The sequence below is a fragment of the Talaromyces marneffei genome, chromosome 8, assembly GCF_009556855.1.
Source record: "Talaromyces marneffei chromosome 8, complete sequence".
NCBI lineage: Eukaryota > Fungi > Ascomycota > Eurotiomycetes > Eurotiales > Trichocomaceae > Talaromyces > Talaromyces marneffei.
The window spans coordinates 1,324,278-1,342,152 of NC_072355.1; the positions used below are offsets into that span (position 1 = coordinate 1,324,278).

A 17,875-nucleotide genomic window follows, 5' to 3' on the forward strand; every position below is an offset into this window, starting at 1 on the left:
TGATACATGGTATTGTACCATCCTAAGCTTCAAACGGCGTCTCACGAGGAGGCTCGGCCTGAGGAGTTATACGCGCAAGATGACGTCGCTGGCCATTCTCCCAGTCATACAAGGCCGAATGTGCAGTTACACGGTTCTATAACCAGAGTTAGTCCATATCATTAAAACAACGAAAAGTTTCAACGAAGAGGGAAGACTCACGTCCCAAACCACAACTGTGCCAGGAGCCCATTTGATGCGAGTCTGAAGATCCTGCGACAAGGCGATGTGATCAAACAAGAATTTGAGTAGATAATCGGATTCTTCTTTTTTGTAGCCGACAATGTAACGGGTAACTGTCATACGGTCATGCGTCAGTTTGCATCATCCACCAACCTAGGACAAACTTGGTGGGAAGGAGGAGTAGACTTACACTGAGGATTAACATAAATCGCCTTCTCGCCCGTAACTGGATGTGTCCGCACAACCGGATGCTCATGCTTCACCGGGTCTCTTCGCACCGTACTCTCCCTCGCTAACGCACTCTGCGCCTGCTCAAAGCCCGAATGGACAGCCTTGAGTCCATGGAGTCTCTTCTTGAACTCCGGCGACAGACGGTCATATGCCTTTGCCAGATTTGCGAATAAGGTGTCACCACCGCTCGTGGGACCGTCAAGCAGATACAAGAAAGTGGTACCGGGTGGCTGGCGCTCGTAGGAGACGTCCGAGTGCCACGTCACGGAATTTGTGTGTTCGTGCAAGAATGTCTGTAAGAAGGAATTGTCGTCCGCGCCGCGGTGGACAAGGTGGATTTCCGGGAAGCCTTTGGGGGCACCGGAGGTAGGGTGGATGTGGTGACGTCCAAAGTAGCCGCCAAATTCCAGAGCTTTATCGATAGGGAGACTGGCAAAGTCTTGGTCACGGAAAGCTGCATCATAGATCTATTAGCCTTTTTATTTCCACTTGGCCGTAGGGGACCTGTGTAACATACCGACGACTTTGCGTTGGGCGACAAACAGAGCAAGTTGGTCCTTGCCTGTGTTTGTGAGTTGGCTCAGTTGTACGCCACGGACCTCGGAGCCAATATATGGTGTGATTTCAGTAACCTGAGCCTTGTCTGCTGGCAGGAGGTCTTTAAATGAAGGATCGGCATCTTTGCCATGTTCATAATGTTCAAATGGTGTCCAGGGAGGGTATCTATCAACGACAACAACAGTGTCAGCATACAACAGGCATCTACCTCCTGAAAACTGTTGAGACTTACTTCACGCCCTTCTCATTATCCCAAACAGGGAGGTAGTTAGGGTATGTAGCTGCAGGTTGAGCTGCCGTACCCTCAAGCTCAGCCTTGTTATCGAAAGCTTCCTTTCCGCCGATGAAGAACTCCTTGTTGAAGTTCTCTTTGATATTGGATTTTGTAGCTGCGGACTCCCGAATTGGAAGGGGGTCTTCCACTAAAGCTGGAGCCATGATGTCTTGCCTGTATTATTTGTTCGATGTCTGAAGATTTAGATCTGAGTTAAAGAGAGATGAAGTGTTATAAGCCCTGAAAAACTGTCTTGGGAGAAGGGAAAGAGAATTAATATACAGCCCAGGCTATGTATTTCGATCAAGTATAAATAAACCCCCTCTTCCTTCGAGTCATGACATAATCCGATTTGAAGATTCGTTGTCATCCCCACGCATCAATAATTGTCAGCGATGAGTTGCCTATTGACAACATTTAAGGCATTGGCACACCATCCTTTGCCCTAATTGCATAATCCGATGAGGGGTATGCCATAATATTAGCGAGACTCAGGTAGATCATGTGTTGTTCCTAATAATCTGTATGTAAGTCTATTATCAGAGACTATCTAGATTCGGGGTTGGATCCTTTTTTTCCTCTTTTGGAGATTTTATCAACCGCAATGAAATGCAGATATTTTAAGCGATTAGGCACTGCCACAACCATTGGATGAGTTGAGAATATCTAACCAATTGAGATACAATTTTGCTTATGCTATATGGCGCAATAGGTGTAGTGGTTGACATGATTTGGTGTTTTTATGTCGGCCAAGAGGTGGAGTAGACCATTTACCCAGGTGATTATTATGTGCAAGTAAATATGCTATCAAGATGGCACGGTGGCCGTCAACTTCTGCAGAGCTCTGTACAACTCGGTTTTCTCGCTGTTTCTCGCCGTCGATATATCTACTTATCTTGTTCAAATACTATATAGATATACCGTTTGCTGCCACAATTCTTTTGTTATACTTTCTGGTTTTTGGAAAGAGCTCTAGGTGACTCACACAGTATACCTCATTGTGGACTGGGTGCTTGAAGATAATCGACCTCCTTCATAACTGGTACGTATAGGATACAGAGCCGGGATCAGCCACGTATTCTCGTACAAGTCGATTATAATGTGTCTTAATGCGACTTACGATGCGACAAATATTTATTGTTAGCTCGGCTAGCCCTAAGCCATCCGAAATAGGAAGGAAACGGGAACTTTCCTATTTCGGCTAATCTAATGAAAGCACCGATTGACCACAGAAAGCGTGGAATTCCTCTTCTACAAAGTAGGTACTCCGTACATACTATTTGTTTTATGGATAAAATCCTTATCAGCAAGTACACACGGACAACAGAAGCTTTGCGCATATCTGATCTCATTGACGGACGATCATTGGAGGGCCCCGAATAACGTCAACCCTAACACAGTTGCGTGATAGCACGCCACAACCACACACCCCAGGCTGGCCACTTAAATCAGCGAGTCCCCCATACAACTTCACATAAAACTGGGGGAATAGCGTCAATGATCCTTGCTTTGTTGCAATCCTTTTTTTATGTATGTTTTTAACCTTCCAGTGGAGATGATTCAAGCTTTTGCGTTTTGCATAGTGATCCCGTCCCTAATTGAGAAAGAGTCTCATTCTTTATGCTCCGCTACGGAACTTGTAATTGCCTATGATGATATCAAGTCTATGTACACTGTCACCAGGTGTTGTGTGTAGTAATTAGTCTGACCTAGTTGATATTTGTATCGCGAAGAGGAGAGCAAAGGCGGGATTGACATTATTTCTTGGTTCGCAACAATGGATGAAAATCTTCGTAGACCCAGTTTCTTTGTACGATCAAGCATAAAAAACATGAAGAATCTGCAACAGTATAGGTAAGATAACGAACACGCCCAGGATTGGCGCTACAAATTGATAAACGCTCTTCCGTAAAAACGCCGAGACTGCGTAATGCAAGGTAATAAGCATCGAATGCGCATCGAACATGTGAACAGTGGCCCGGAGGTTAGGGCACTTTCCATATTGGACTGACGTATGTATGTACCTGAACCACTCTACCCACTTTACCCATACGCCGATGCGCGAACTAGTCAGCCACGCATAAAAAGAAATTCTCCGTGTCTAAGAACATGGCTGAATCACGTCAACAAAGCAGGGGTCTGCATTCTGGTCTCCGGGCCTTATATCGGAGCTAATCACCCAGGATGTGAGTGTAGGTCAGCTCTTTGTTACATACAGACAGACTTTACCAGGGTCAGAAGACCTTCAAAACTCCAAGGCAAGATCAATCATGTCTGACAAAAGCGAACTCCCAGTCAATAGCCGGTACGTCTCGAGTAGCTCCGACAACTCTGAGCCAGAGTATGCCGGCACAACAACTACAACAGCAGGTCTTGGGGGCGAAGCTCTCGAAGCTCTGAGGAACCGAGTCTCAGGCGGTGATGCGACATTTGACCAGACAGAGGATCCGCGCTATTATAAACCCGTTGACACTTACGAAGGTATTCACCGATGGGATCCCGAATTCCAGTGGGAGGAATGGGAGGAGAAGAAGATTGTTCGAAAGGTATTCTTTTCATCCTGCTCCTCACTATGAATGCTGCAGGACTGATGGTGGATAGATCGACTTGAGAATCTGCACATTTGCATGCTTGACATTCTTCGCTCTGCAGCTAGACAGGGGCAACCTTGTTCAAGCCACTTCGGACAACATGATAACTGATCTTGGCCTAACCACGAATGACTACAATACTGGAAACACTATTTTTTACGTGTGCTTTCTCTTTGCCGAATTGCCGTCACAGCTCATCTCAAAAAGACTGGGACCAGATCGCTGGATTCCCATTCAGATGGTCTCCTGGAGTTTGATTGCATCGTGCCAGGCGTTTCTCACCGGACGTTCGACATTCTTCGCTACTCGCGCTTCGTTAGGGTTGTTTGAAGGTGGATTGTAAGTTGTTTCTTCTTGCTTCTAAAAAGTCAGTCGTTGCAAATTAAATACTCATACATCTAATCTACAGCATCCCTGATACTATTTTATTCCTGTCATACTGGTACACATCAAAAGAACTACCTGTCAGACTCAGCTTTTTCTGGTCAGCCTACGAAATGACAGCCATCATCGGCGCCTTCTTAGCTTTTGGATTCCTCCACATTCACACCAATACTGGAACCGGCCAATGGCGCTACCTATTCGCCCTCGAAGGTCTCATAACAGGCGTAATCGGAATCTTCGCTGCGTTCTACATGCCCGCATCCCCCACCCAAACAGCAGGACGTTTCCGTGGCAAAAGTGGCTGGTTCTCAGAACGCGAAGAGAAAATCATGGTTAACAGAGTCATTCGTGACGATCCTAGCAAAGGTAGCATGCATAACCGACAAGCCATCACACCTAAACTACTCCTAGAGGCTCTTTTTGACTATGATATGTGGCCCATCTACATCTTGGGTCTTGTCTGGCTGATTCCCACGAACCCTGTAAACTCCTACCTCAGTTTGGAATTGAGATCTCTCGGTTTCGATACCTTCAAGACAAACTTACTCACAATCCCTGCATACGCAATGTTCATCCTCAACTTGGGGCTATTCACCTGGCTATCCGAAAAGCTCAATCAACGACTATTACTCGGCGCATTTGCAGAAATATGGAATCTAATTTTTCTTATTGCCCTTGAAGTCTTGCCGGCGAATAAAAGTACATGGTCCCGATACGTCTTGTTGATTTTGCTGATCGGAAGTCCCTACATGCACGCCGTGATTGTGGCGATGACTTCGCGGAATTCAGGCTCGGTGCGGACACGAACTATAGCATCGGCTGTATACAATATGACAGTGCAAGCGAGTGGTATCATTGGGACGAATGTAAGCCCATATACTTTCTTTTCATGGAAGAGAGGACTAACCATTATCTAGATATATCGAAGTGACGATGCACCGCTTTATCTCAGGGGTAACAAGGTCCTAATTGGCATTGCTTCTTTAAGTTTGTTTCTGTTTCTATTTGCTAAAGTATACTATGACTTAAAGAATCAGTACGAATATCCTTCAATCCCCATTTCATATATCAAAAAGAGATTTTACTAACCATACGAAATTATAGCTACCGAGCACGAAAGTGGAATGCGATGAGTAGCGAAGCACGAGACGCATATCTTGCTGCAAACAAGGACAGTGGGAATAAAAGGTTCGTACTATCTTCTCCTACCTGTTTTTGTTGAGTAGAGAGGTCGAAGTTCTAATGTTGACTTGTTTGCAGACTTGACTTTAGATTCATTTCATAGACTGGTATGGCCACGGAGTATTTGGCGATATACGATTTGAGCCCCCTTTACATTTCGGATCTCGATCTTGTGGGTGATACATGAGAATATCATGAGATGGGTATAGAATTACATATCTGGATGATTCTGCACTGCAGAAAATGCGATGCATCTATTCCAAAGGATTCCGATCAATTTCTCCTCTAATGTATTGCTCGGCCATAGATGCATGGTCCGTGAGCTGATCAAAAACTAATGAGTAAGCTTCCTGATCAAGTTCTCCTAGCCCACCACCAAGGGGATCCTTAAGCCTGATCTTCATGTTCTTCCTCTTTGCCATACGTAGCGATTCCAGTATTTGCTTCCAGGTACCATTCCAAAGATAAACATCCAATAGACTAATTTCAACTTCTTCATCAGCCAGTGCTTCAGTAATGAATCTCTCAAGATCTGCCGTAGTGAGAGGTACTTGTCTCAAGTCAAGGGATCTAATTCCTGCTGATGCGTGAAACCAGCTAGTTCCGAGAGAAGTCGGTACGCGGTCAATTGAATCGAAACCAGCACCCATCCAAAACTCTCCTAGGTTGATTTCCGCATGCTTAATACTGTCGCAGTCTAGTATGGCGCCGAGGTATTCACCGAGTGCTTGTAGCTCTGTCGCAGATTTTCCATTCGCTCCCCTTATTTCTCCCCAATCGTCCGAAGCCCTCCACGGGCCACAGCCACTCGCACAGCATGGTTTGAAAGAAAATTGGAAAAGTTCCATCTGCTTAATGGCAGCTGATAAGATGCCGAGAGTTTCTGGGTCTGTTGGCAATCGAGCATAGTCCGGTGCAGCCGTAACTTGAATGTGAAGATTGCTGATCATGAGACCGTGCGTCTGACCAATTGCTATCGGAATCTCAACCAGTAATTGAATTGGCACCCCTGCCCGTATTTCCTCAGATGGTTCTATCCATTGGGCATCCTCCCAGACCATTGGACGCGAAAATACAGACACAAGAGCATCCGTTTGGCCTGTACAGTCTTCTCGTGGTACACAGATAGTCATTCCTGGATCATAGTTGTTGTTTAGTTCACGATCGTAGATGATGACACGACTGAGATCCTTGAACTTGAATAAAGTCTTGGAAAGAACCGAAGTAAAACTTCTGTTCCGCATAATACCATCCTGGGACTCATATCCGGCCTTATATAGCTTATAAGCCCGCTGCAAGACTAGACTAGGGCGAATTATACATGAAGTCCGCGTATCGGCATCATTGCCTGTGGATTGTCTTTCCATTTCATGATGACTAGCATCACCTGCTACGGTTCGGTCGAGGCTGCGTATGAAATTCCATGCGATCCGCTCGAAATCCCAAACACTGCCTTGTTGTTGATCTTGTTCATAATAGTTCCGAGAAGAGGTTCTTTGCTTCCATTCTGACTCTATAGACGCAGTGAATTTCTCGAAACTGGCTGCCACCCAGGGATGATAGAAATGAACGCGCAGATAGACTTCTCGTACGCCTTTAGCAAGGCCCGCATCAGCCGCTATGCTCTGTAAGCGATCTATGGTTTCTTGTTGTGTGATATCCACGTAGACTTTGCGAATTAGGAGGTGTGAGCTCAAGGCACAGAACCGTTGACATGTCAGCCGAATGTTTGGAACTGAGCCGCAATCCTGCAAGTCTTGGAACTCAAAGATGGAGACTAGGATCTCGGTTGGGAGTCGCAATATCCCAGGGAGAGACATTCTCCTTTGATGAAACAACGTTCAATGACAGCCCTGACCTTGAGTTAGACCATAGGACAAGGACATCATGGAACAGTATGTCAAAAGATATCATGTGGATGCCCCGCACTAGCTACTGTACCTAGTCACGTGTGATTGGTCGAGATTCATCCTCTGTGGAAGCTACGGCAGCCTATACGTACAACCTTGCCAAAATTCGTAATGTATTGAAATATGATAACTAACTAATTCGTATTTGGCTTAGTCTTATATGAAGTAAATCTGTTGGTTTAGTTGTGTCCCATATCACTAAGCATAGGACAGTAAGCGAGGGCGGTCCAACTACCCTTACAGCCGTAGGAAGCACGGATTGTTGACATCAACAATCATCAAACTGTCAGAACACCAAAGGTGTTTGCTTCGTACATATCGATAAATGCGTGGCTTTGGATGTACAGTGTTATAGGTACTACTCTCCAATGACATACTCGCACCCCTCCAGCCCAATCCAGACCTCATGGATCTTTCCGGCAGGTACGTCGACTCTGTCCCCAACACCAAGTGTCTCCTTTTTGATCTCACCATTGTGGAGTGTGGCGTTGTCCGTCGGATATGTTATGGTGAGAGTGCCCCGTCTGATCAAGTGAGTTGTCATCCCATTGTGAGAATGCGGCGGATAATGAGCGCCGCTATTCGTTCATTGTTCGCCGTCAGCCTTCTGTCTCGTATGTAGGGTTTCTTGATACGGAAATCATGCATGAAGTCAGGGAATGAAACTACCTCGAGTCTGTCCAGGTGAAAACATGAGGGAACCCCCAGTCTTTCACCATTTTCTCGCATTCAGCGCGACTACCGATCTCATACTTTTCTGACGACATTTCTGCTCCTTTCCCAAGTAATATTCGCTGCAGAAATTATGCTCCAGATACAAATGAACTCAATCTCAAAAGATCGACGAGATTTTTGAAGTCCGATTTGTGAGGTCAGTATCGTAACCCACACGTGACAGGAGAAAGCCCCACCAGACAGCCTTCTAGCCGTGTCAACATATCAGCTCAGTTCCTTGAAATATTTTCACCAGTCAATCCGTCTCGCTGAAAACCACACGTATAGTCAGACTGATCTTCTTTAACACGTCGGACAACGACTTGAGTTCCTTGACGAACTAACTCCAGAGAAGATCCGTAGGTTCCGAGGAAAAGAAGAAACAGCTGCGATCGAAACTGAAAAGGACTAGAAGAACGCCTATAACTCTAGTAACAGGGTGTCATAATGAAGCCAGGATCAGACATCGGTCTTGCTGCTTATAAAAATGGCAGCATCCAGGGTTCCTCGGGTCTTTGTTCCGTGATGATGGTTGATGATGATTAGGGTGATTCGACCTCCTATTGGCCTCTATGCCTCGCAATTGCGACCTGGAAAACGATGTCAGATAGATTGACTGGAAATTATATGCTTGCCATGTATATACTTGGGCGCGGCCTCTATCTCATCGAGTCATTCTATGCTTAACTTGTGCTTTGGTCTGCGATCACTCAACCCGTCAATGGCTTGTAGGCGGCTATAGACTATTCCACCCCATGACGAATTGTCCATCAAATTGTATTCGGAAAACTATTCCGCTCCTCATCAATATCGAATGTTGCTGCTCATACGTCTAATTTATATGCAGATTACATCTTTGTCTAACCATAGACGCCTTAGTTGAATGTCCAACATAAGTTACATAACTAAAGCCTCCATAACTATCAGTACGCATTCGGTATAGTACTCATGGGGATCGAGATCACTTCTGTAATTAGCTCGTGCATGACCAACGAAGATTTTTCACAAAAAGTGCAAGCAGACGCGAACTAATACGGTATTCGCCTGTAGGGCTTTGTACTGCGTAGCTGAGCTGTAACACGTGAGTCATCGTGTATCATCTTTAGGCTTCGAGAGACTTCAACCGTCGCACAGTCCATAAATGTGGACTTCCAATCCAGAAAAATATAAAGCAGTTTCAGGGACGATATGCTCTGAAAATATGACAGAAAGTCTCCCCGAACAAGGGCCTGAGGCAAGGTACTGGCCAGAATCTCCTCGCTGACAGATCATCCGTGAAGGTGATGATTGTTGTGACAGCTGCTTAATACAACACAGAATTCCATATCAATCTCCTCGAGACACTGTGTATTTCTAATTGTCCATAACCTTCTAGTCCTGTCATGTACTCTGTGTGCTCTGGTACATATCATTAGAGCAATGGTGAGTACTGTGAACTGTCGTAGACCCCCCCACTCATATCCAATACCCCGTATTCATCGACACATCCATGCTTCGGTAGCCTATCAAGAGCAACTCTAATCGCTCTCGACAGTGCACTTGGGAGGTAGTCAGTTAGCAATACCCATGGATACATAATTATTATCAATGTGACAGTCTGTCAAAGGGGTCTTCGCTCCACGGGCTTTGAATGGCTCTTACGAAGGCTTTTCTCATTCTTCCTCTTACAGCTGACGGTCAGCAGTTGCTACTACACTAATCCATGAAAGTAAATCCTCAATATGGGGCGGCGTGTTCGCTTATTGCCGAGTTGCAATGTCCTAGCTGCCTGTTCTAGGAGATGTTCGTGGTCAAATGCTTCTCTGGAGTAGCCCAGTCTAGGCTAAAGTAAGTACCAAGGAACATAAAAGAAGTTGGGAAATCCGTCTTGTTCCTTGTCGGCTATAATACCTTAGGTACCTTTCATTAGCTTGGTTCCATCTTTTCATAGCGTTATTCGGGTCAATGCCGCTCCTCTATCCAAAAAATCCCATCACGGGATTGAGACCAAAGTTTCTCATTTGTGCTTTCCTAACCACACAATATATTATTCAGGAATCACCGGACACATGCTCACCGAAAATTCTGCATGTCGATTTTCTTTAGGGTTGTTCGGACCTCCTGAGAGATAAAGCCAGCAAAACCCGCAGCCGCTTGTGGAGAGCGCCGAAAACAAAACGCGCCTCGCAGACTTCCTCACATATGAACATATATCGAACTTTTGCATTTCCCTTCCGACATGTTTCAGAGGGCGTGTAACAAAAACATATCAACTCCAAGAAACCTCTTACGAGCCTGAAGCATCCAGTCCACACTATGCCGAGCCATCATAATCGTCCACCAGAGGTCGTCTTGCGAACGGTCTGATCGAGCCCACCCCTTCCACGTTTCCCAGTAATAAGTTCTACAGCAACCAGCCGAAGTCAATGCAAACAAAAGGAAGAACATACTAGCGTGGTAGAAAGGTGTTCTTTGAGGTGGCTTTTAGAGTCCAAGGTGGTTTACACGGCTCAGGGGGAAGGTGGTTGCCTGCCTATTGGCAGCACTGAGTACCTAAGGGTCGGTGTGCTCTTCGCTCAGCGCCGATTTCTTCCCCGTAATACTAGAACAGTGAGCTGAGCAACGTCAACTTACCAAGCCAGCATACTCCCCCTATTAAGCGAGATACAATCTGCTACATTGCAGAAGGCCCGACCATAACCCGAGTCAGAGCCATGAGTCTCTTCGCCAACGACAACTCTGAACGAAATTACTTCGCCGGTCTACTTCATCAAATCGTTCGAAATCCAAGAAGCAATTATTATTGTATTCATTGTGATACAAAAAGACGAAGCACCACCACAAAGGAAATCGAGGTCCCAAGCTTCCCTCATCTCAATCTCCAACAGCGAACTCGTCATGATATCGTTAACCTGTTCAGTGTATAGACAGGACGCTCCTGATCATCCTATACTTTATACTCGCTGCCATATCTTTCTTTCCCTACTCGGATTCGATCTCGTCCTCTGTTATAGCCAGTCAGCATTTCATCATGTCGACTTATTCCTCATACAAACATACCATCTACCAGCAATCTACAGAGGGTTCCACAGATGTGGCATGCCTTGCCAGGTATTACCCATGTTTCACGACCAGCCTGCTTGCAGGTTTGACACTGTACACCAGGCATCTAAGGCCAGACAACGGACCGGGTCAGCAAGTACAAATGAAAGGCGTAGGACAAAGGCCAGCGTACTGGAAAAGAAAATGGAGTTTCGGCGAGGCAAGGGACCGAACCCCTAAGTCTTGAATGCTTGCATGGTATTGCTCTCTGGGTCATGGTATGGGCCCATGGGTTCTCTGGAAGGCTTCTAGGAGGATTCATAATGACACCAGATTTGGACGAATGTTCTCGATTGGTAGTATGGAATCAATTCAGTGTGGTGCTAGTTTTTAGGACAATGACTGAACTTGGGGTGGTTTTCCAGCATGAGTAAAAGGGATTTATATATGCGGTTCCAAACCTGCCATTGCTCAATCAACTGAAAAGTTATTGAGCATTAAAGATCATCTCACAACCATGTTATTTCCGAGGACCATACCTGGCGACTTCCAAACTCTCAGATACTCTCGTCAACTCGTGATACATATGACTAATATCATCCACACACCCTCTCTCTCCAGCCAATCTCTCGACGCTGTGTTGAGTATATTTGCTTCGTTTCAATGAGTTATTTCCTAGCTCGGTGCAATATCGACGCATTCTAGCGGATCAAATGTCGGCATGACACTTGTGAATGGAATCAGTTACTGAAGAATGGACGGATGCACGCTAGGACGCGTACGGCGAAGCATTGCGAGAGCTTAGAGTATCACGAAAGTCATCAAAACGTGTTCATTTGTCCAATAGGCACCGCCAGAGAGCAAGGGAATAGGAGGAGTTCTAAAAACATATGTGAAATGGTTAGAACGATGCATGCATATGCCTTGAACACTCCTATGCTGTTTCAGAAGTCTAGCATCCCAGGGGAACCAGACTGAGCTCATATCTAGGAAAGAAAACCCCCATTCAGCGATATCTACGCTCTCGCATATAGAACAAGACCGATATGTGGGGACTGCCACTAGCTACAAGTTATCAAAGCCAATGAAAGCATCGTGGCGAAACAACTTCAGCGAAATGTTAGCCATATCGGCTATGAGTATTATTTCATTCGTCGAATATCGAGGACGAGTCGAATATGCATTTTTCCATTGGGTACCTACCACGAATAGGTCATTGAAATAGTGGTAAACGCGGCGTTGAGGAATAAATGAAAAGGAGATGAAGAGGAGACACCGGCATTCTATCACACCCGCTTGGACTTAGTATCTACGCCATACTCAAAGGCGACTTCACTCAAGAATCGTGTCAGCAGATAGACCGCACGCATGATCCTCCTACTCGAATAGCACCCCAATCGCTAGATTTCGCAAATGGCTTCAATGTCACACTATTCCAATGATGGAGTACTTTGATATGGTTCAGCACTATACTTATAAATTGATTGAACGAATTACCCTTAATTCGAGATACAATTGCTTGCTGTTGATACATTTATCAGGTGCATGATGATTTGACTTTGCTATAGCGCAGTTCTTTACAAGATCGTGTAGAGGTTGGCAATTTGAAAGTATGGAAGCGAGAAGATAACGATACCATACGAGAGCTAGAGATCAGTGAAGAGCTGATTGAAAGAATTCCCAATGGGTGAATGACCCGACTATGTGACTGATGCGCGGAATAATTTCGGCGTTATCTATACACTGCCCTGAATTCACGTTAACCCAAACTGCACAGGCAGCACAGCTACCTGGGTACCTTGACCATGAATGATCTCTAGCGGTAGTCAACCGGCAGGGTCATGGTGATCCTGAGGGATCAAGCGGAGGATAGGAGCAAAACTCAAAACCCGACATTGCTTCTCTGTATCTCCAACCAACTCGCTTTGACACCCAACGCGGAACCAACCATGCGGTCACTTTCAAAGAATCCTCATATACTCATCTGCTATTGTACTTGGAAAACAGGTGAGGGATCGAAGTTAATGTCCATGTCTCCATACGCGATTGATCCCGAATACATCAAAGACCACAAAAGTTGTCCCCGAAAGTTTGGTCCTAATCTGTTAGGCTCTTACTATTCGACAGTCATAAGGAAAGTTTACTTTGGCATCAGTTAGCGTCGCCGACGATCGCCATGGTTGGACTGCAGACCTATACCAGAGGATTCACTAAGTTGCCGCTAATTGTGTCTAATGCTGCACTGCAGTGCCTGGAGACGACATTTCACCGGGATTGTATAGCCAGTAATTCCGAGTTTCCACTCCATCATCATCATATTACCTTTGGCATGGCATCCTTGCTTCTTCCAGGTCATCGATAGTTCAACAGCAATCTTCCGTTGCTCTTGCACAAGCTCTTCGTTACAGGTATATTGATTACAACCGCACTCTATTGATGCATGTTAACACCATGCAGGAGATTGAATGGATTATTTACTTGATTGTCTCCGGAACAATACCTGAAACTCGTTCCGACGCAGTTCAATCCGTGCGGCACAGACTCGGCGTACAGCAAATTCTAATTTTCAGCGAATACGATCTTCTACTTATCTAATTTCTGTTTTCTATCCACAATGCCAAGATCCAGGATTAGGGGTCCTCGTGCCCTAATAAGAGAGCGCCGAGTGGAGCATGACGAACTAACTATCTTTCACATCGATGCCCATACAAAAGGAGGACACACTCCTTTTTCATCAACCCAATCACATTGGCTTGAAGACATTTGGTGCCCGCTTACGCATTCAACTCTATGCTCTCTAGCTTCTGAGAATGGAAGCTAACAACATCAGCGTTCGCATGGCCGGACTTTAGGCGTTATTCCTTCGTCTAGCTGCGCACTTTGATCCGATGGACTCGCGGAGATTGCGAAGTGGTCCTCCAAACTCAATCTTCTCGCCGAGGAGATGAAATCATAGACCGGTTTTGGGCTAAACAGGATAACCGCACAAAGGGTGCAGGTAGTCGATCCTCACTTGGACAAAGACACTGACAAAAAGTTCGAGTTCGGAGATTTACCGACAAAACCTTCTCCCTGGTATCAGGGATCACCAGTACTCGCTGCTTTGCCTTTTGATATGCCCAAGCCGATCAGTGATTGGCCAGACCTCTCGTACTCTCTTGATGAATAGGCAGAGCAGTACGCCTGCATCTACGGTATGTATGAGGTCCACTTTGCTTATTTCCCATACTCATTATCTTTAACCACTGCTTGAGGTACGTTGACCTTCAATCCTATCATCTCAAAAATTCGTCTGGAAAAAGCCACTAACACTGGTGGCTGCTGATGCCGCGTTACCTGCAACTATGTGACCCCTGCGACAGGGATGGATGATGTGTTCAATATGTATCCACTGTCTGATTTCTGAATAGGAGCCCTTATTAACGGCACCTTTAAACTCTACGCAAGCACAATGTCGTCTATTAGGGATGATACCGTGACATACAAGTTGTTTTGTAGACCTTTCTGCGTTAACAATGGCCCGAAATCCCTGTGTTAAGGTATCTCACGAGGCGTCGATTCGAACACTGCCCAGCCCTTAGCCACGCCACGTTGAACGTTCAGATGCGCCCAACTACCTTGGCTCTATTATTAGTATGTACCTTGGCGTTTCGATTGCCGGATTTCCTTTCCGGCTGTTCTCTCCGACCACAAGAAAGGCCAGCCATGTATGTTTCTAGCTGCTCAAGGTGCATAGTCATCAACTAAGAAGACATAGTTAACTTAACTCGAGTTATTCAATTTTTCCGATCCGATCAGCGGTGCCTATGCCGAAGACCAATGATCTGTGTTCAATGATGCATGTCTCCGGGTGGATTGAATAATACGTTCCTACTAAGTTCATGGAAAAGCATCTCCAAGAGGAAGCTTAGTCAACAACTTACATAGACGAGTAATTTAGTTAGTTAACTAGTCAGTATAAGTAGGCCTGACTCGTTAGAGCAAGACTTAGCCTAGAGAGCTCAAATTTTAGCATCCAAGCAGCTATTTGATAGTGATAGGATCTGCAATTCTGCATTACTATAGTTGTAGTTCTGGATAGCCAGAAGAACAAAACCTCGGGATGGTGACATGGTTGCTGCCCTCACCTTTAACCCTGGATAGCATCAAACTCGCCCACACCAAGGAATCATCTCGCTACCTCGTATCCTGTTTAGGGCATTACAATGATATCGATTTTGATTCTGGCCTTAGACGCTGGATTCCTTCTTCCTGGTCAGTGTAATCTTTCTACTGTTCATGCATATTCAAGGCCTTTATTGAAGAGCATCAATGGCCCTCTATGTGGCGTAATGGGATTGGTTACGGAGTCTTGATCATGGGCCTGCAGCCGAAATTAAAATTTTGGGGATGTGAAGGTGAGGCATATGCTTTGCAGGTTGATTTACGTACAGGAAAGCCTGGCTCGCTTATTTTGGACTTGTCATGCTTATTGCTCAATGTGACAGCATGCGCTTGCATGACCCGTATCTACGGAGTCGGGTTCAATGAAACGATAGCATTCATTTCCCACCATTCGACATAACTTTGATGATAATATCAACTGGTCATTGGGTGCAATACCCATCTGAAGAATTGCAGATCAAAATATTTGACCAGATGTAGAAAGTACTTGGAATCTTCTTCAGTCGGTACTACCCGTTGAACTAAAACCCCCTCTTCTCTAGAAAGTTCTGAAAAATCGGATAACACGGCTTTTCGCACAACTGCATTGAGGCATGGTTCATATGACGTACGAATCAATTCTTCGTAATACGTAGCAGGCAAGCAACCAGTTGACAAGCTCTGTGGTTAGTTTGCGTTACACCGCATATCTCCGGGAAAAGAAGTTTCATCCTACGGGGATCCGTTCAGTTGGGTATCAATGATCATTGGAAGGGTAGGGGAATTCATGAGAAGATTGGCTGAGAGAGTTGCGATTGGTGGTTATAATATGTACTGGGAGTAAATTACGAACACTCTACTCCAGAGCAAGCAATGTGCTACGTCCACAAATTTGGTAATTCTGGTCTACAGCTCGCCCCATGTTGCCGGGCAATTCACCAGCAGAAACATACAGAGTCCTATCCCTACCATCCACGATTCCAAGACTGGAAAATGCCCACAACATACTGATTCAATTGAGAATCGGAGTCACAAAACTACACAGGAGAATCGTTCTGAACCTTCTACGAGAGAATGCATTGCTTCAAAAGTGAAGAAATCGCCCTGATGAACCTCTAATACCCGATGCGCAGGAAGGTACAATCCACCAATAGCGAAATTTATCTTTCATCCAGCATCATTCTACTCATGGATGTTCCCATGGCTTTGGGAGACGTCACTCTTCGGAGAGAGCACTTACACTTCACCTGTCCAGCCTATCCACCGGGGCCTGATCAGGGCCTCTTTATAGCGTGATGGCCCCATAACGATGTCTCCCAGTCTCTAGCTCGTGGGCACTCCTACTGGGCTCTAACGCCTATTCTTCCCATCATCTCTGCCCAAATCAACCCTGTGAAGCCTCCAGTCCCCAACCTGTACCCCTTGACTACGCTAAATGCTTAGGAATACCGTAGTTTGTTCAAGTGCATTTTATTTGGGTACTTTTCCCCACTTTACAAGTACTTCTTTTTTTCTTCAACTGCAATTTATATTGATCACTACTTCTTCATCTTAAGTTTTATGGCATGTTATTTTCAAGTCGTAGCACTCGCAAACATTTGAGACTTGTGTGATTAAGAGTGAAGAAGATGTCTTCGGAATTCTCCCCACTCCTTATAACTGATTAGTCAGTTAAATGCATACACTATACAGACTCAGTGAGCGAGTCAATGCTAGCATGGGGGGGTAAAAGAAGAAAACACAAATTTCCAGGTTTCTAGCATCGTTCAATTGCTGCGTATACAAGAATGATATTGAGATGGCAGTGATTGCCACGGGCTTTAAATTCTGGTGGAATGCCACCGTGAGCTTGCTCCCATACAATAACTTCCTCGATTACTATCTAAATGCTTTCTCCTAATGCTTTTCTTTGTTTTATTCCCTTTCCTCAATCTACAAGGATGCTTCACAATCCATGTAAGGCTGAGTGGAAAATTTGCTTCCGCGCATAACCCTCAAGGAGAAGGTCGCGCAGTTGCTCCACACCCAGGTTATCATTCCAGACGATTTCAGCTTGGTGGACAGTTTGTCAACAGAGATACCGATTCTCTAATTCAAAGGCCAAGGGGCAAGAACTCATATTCCTTAAACAGGATTTATACTGCTCGACAGGTCCAAAACCAGGCTACCCAAAATACGCTCATATTGCTGGACACGACGGCATTGGATGGGTCGTGATGACCCAAGATGCCTCACTGCTAGGAAAGCCGGTCGCAGTTCGGCTCCTAGCATACAACTGCCGCTCTTGTACCTCATGTCTAAGAGACATCCCAGAGTCCTGTCCGAGTGTTGGCTTCCAAAACAGCGTAATGGTGCCTATGTAACAACAGTATCTTATGGCACTGGTCACGTCATTGATGCCACTTCCTAATAACATATAGTTATGGTCCTAGCTTGGGACACTACACGGCTGCTCTTTTCTCAGGGGCAGCTTTCATTCATGCTCTGTATTAGAATTGTGGAGCTGGATGATGGTCTCATTTCTTTAGCTTAAAAAAGGCACTAATATTATGTGATGGAGTGCCTTGCGAGAAAGCATAATTCAAGAGAATCCTTCGAAACGATCAATGTGATTGTACATGTGGTATCAATCTTTCTAGAAATAT

At 45.3% G+C, this 17,875-nt stretch overlaps 4 protein-coding genes across 4 annotated transcripts; 1 reads left to right on the forward strand and 3 right to left on the reverse strand.

The window, feature by feature from the left end:
- Positions 1–22: 22 nt before the first annotated feature.
- Positions 23–1,449, reverse strand: EYB26_009831 (uncharacterized protein; the record flags this gene model as incomplete). Its single annotated transcript, XM_054269078.1, has 5 exons — positions 23–136; positions 202–335; positions 413–907; positions 971–1,176; positions 1,244–1,449. 5 exons carry the CDS (start codon positions 1,447–1,449, stop codon positions 23–25), a joined length of 1,155 nt encoding a protein of 384 aa, XP_054125053.1.
- A 2,106-nt stretch (positions 1,450–3,555) lies between these two features.
- EYB26_009832 (uncharacterized protein) lies at positions 3,556–5,545 on the forward strand (the record flags this gene model as incomplete). Its single annotated transcript, XM_054269079.1, has 6 exons — positions 3,556–3,831; positions 3,887–4,215; positions 4,286–5,126; positions 5,178–5,296; positions 5,365–5,448; positions 5,521–5,545. 6 exons carry the CDS (start codon positions 3,556–3,558, stop codon positions 5,543–5,545), a joined length of 1,674 nt encoding a protein of 557 aa, XP_054125054.1.
- Positions 5,546–5,696: 151 nt separating this feature from the next.
- On the reverse strand, positions 5,697–7,262 carry EYB26_009833 (uncharacterized protein; the record flags this gene model as incomplete). The annotated part of the gene is made up of 1 exon (XM_054269080.1): positions 5,697–7,262. The coding sequence occupies one exon, from the start codon at positions 7,260–7,262 to the stop codon at positions 5,697–5,699; it is 1,566 nt and encodes a 521-aa protein (XP_054125055.1).
- Positions 7,263–7,710: 448 nt separating this feature from the next.
- EYB26_009834 (uncharacterized protein) lies at positions 7,711–8,119 on the reverse strand (the record flags this gene model as incomplete). Its single annotated transcript, XM_054269081.1, has 2 exons — positions 7,711–7,930; positions 8,022–8,119. The coding sequence occupies 2 exons, from the start codon at positions 8,117–8,119 to the stop codon at positions 7,711–7,713; spliced, it is 318 nt and encodes a 105-aa protein (XP_054125056.1).
- Between the last annotated feature and the right edge of the window lie 9,756 nt (positions 8,120–17,875).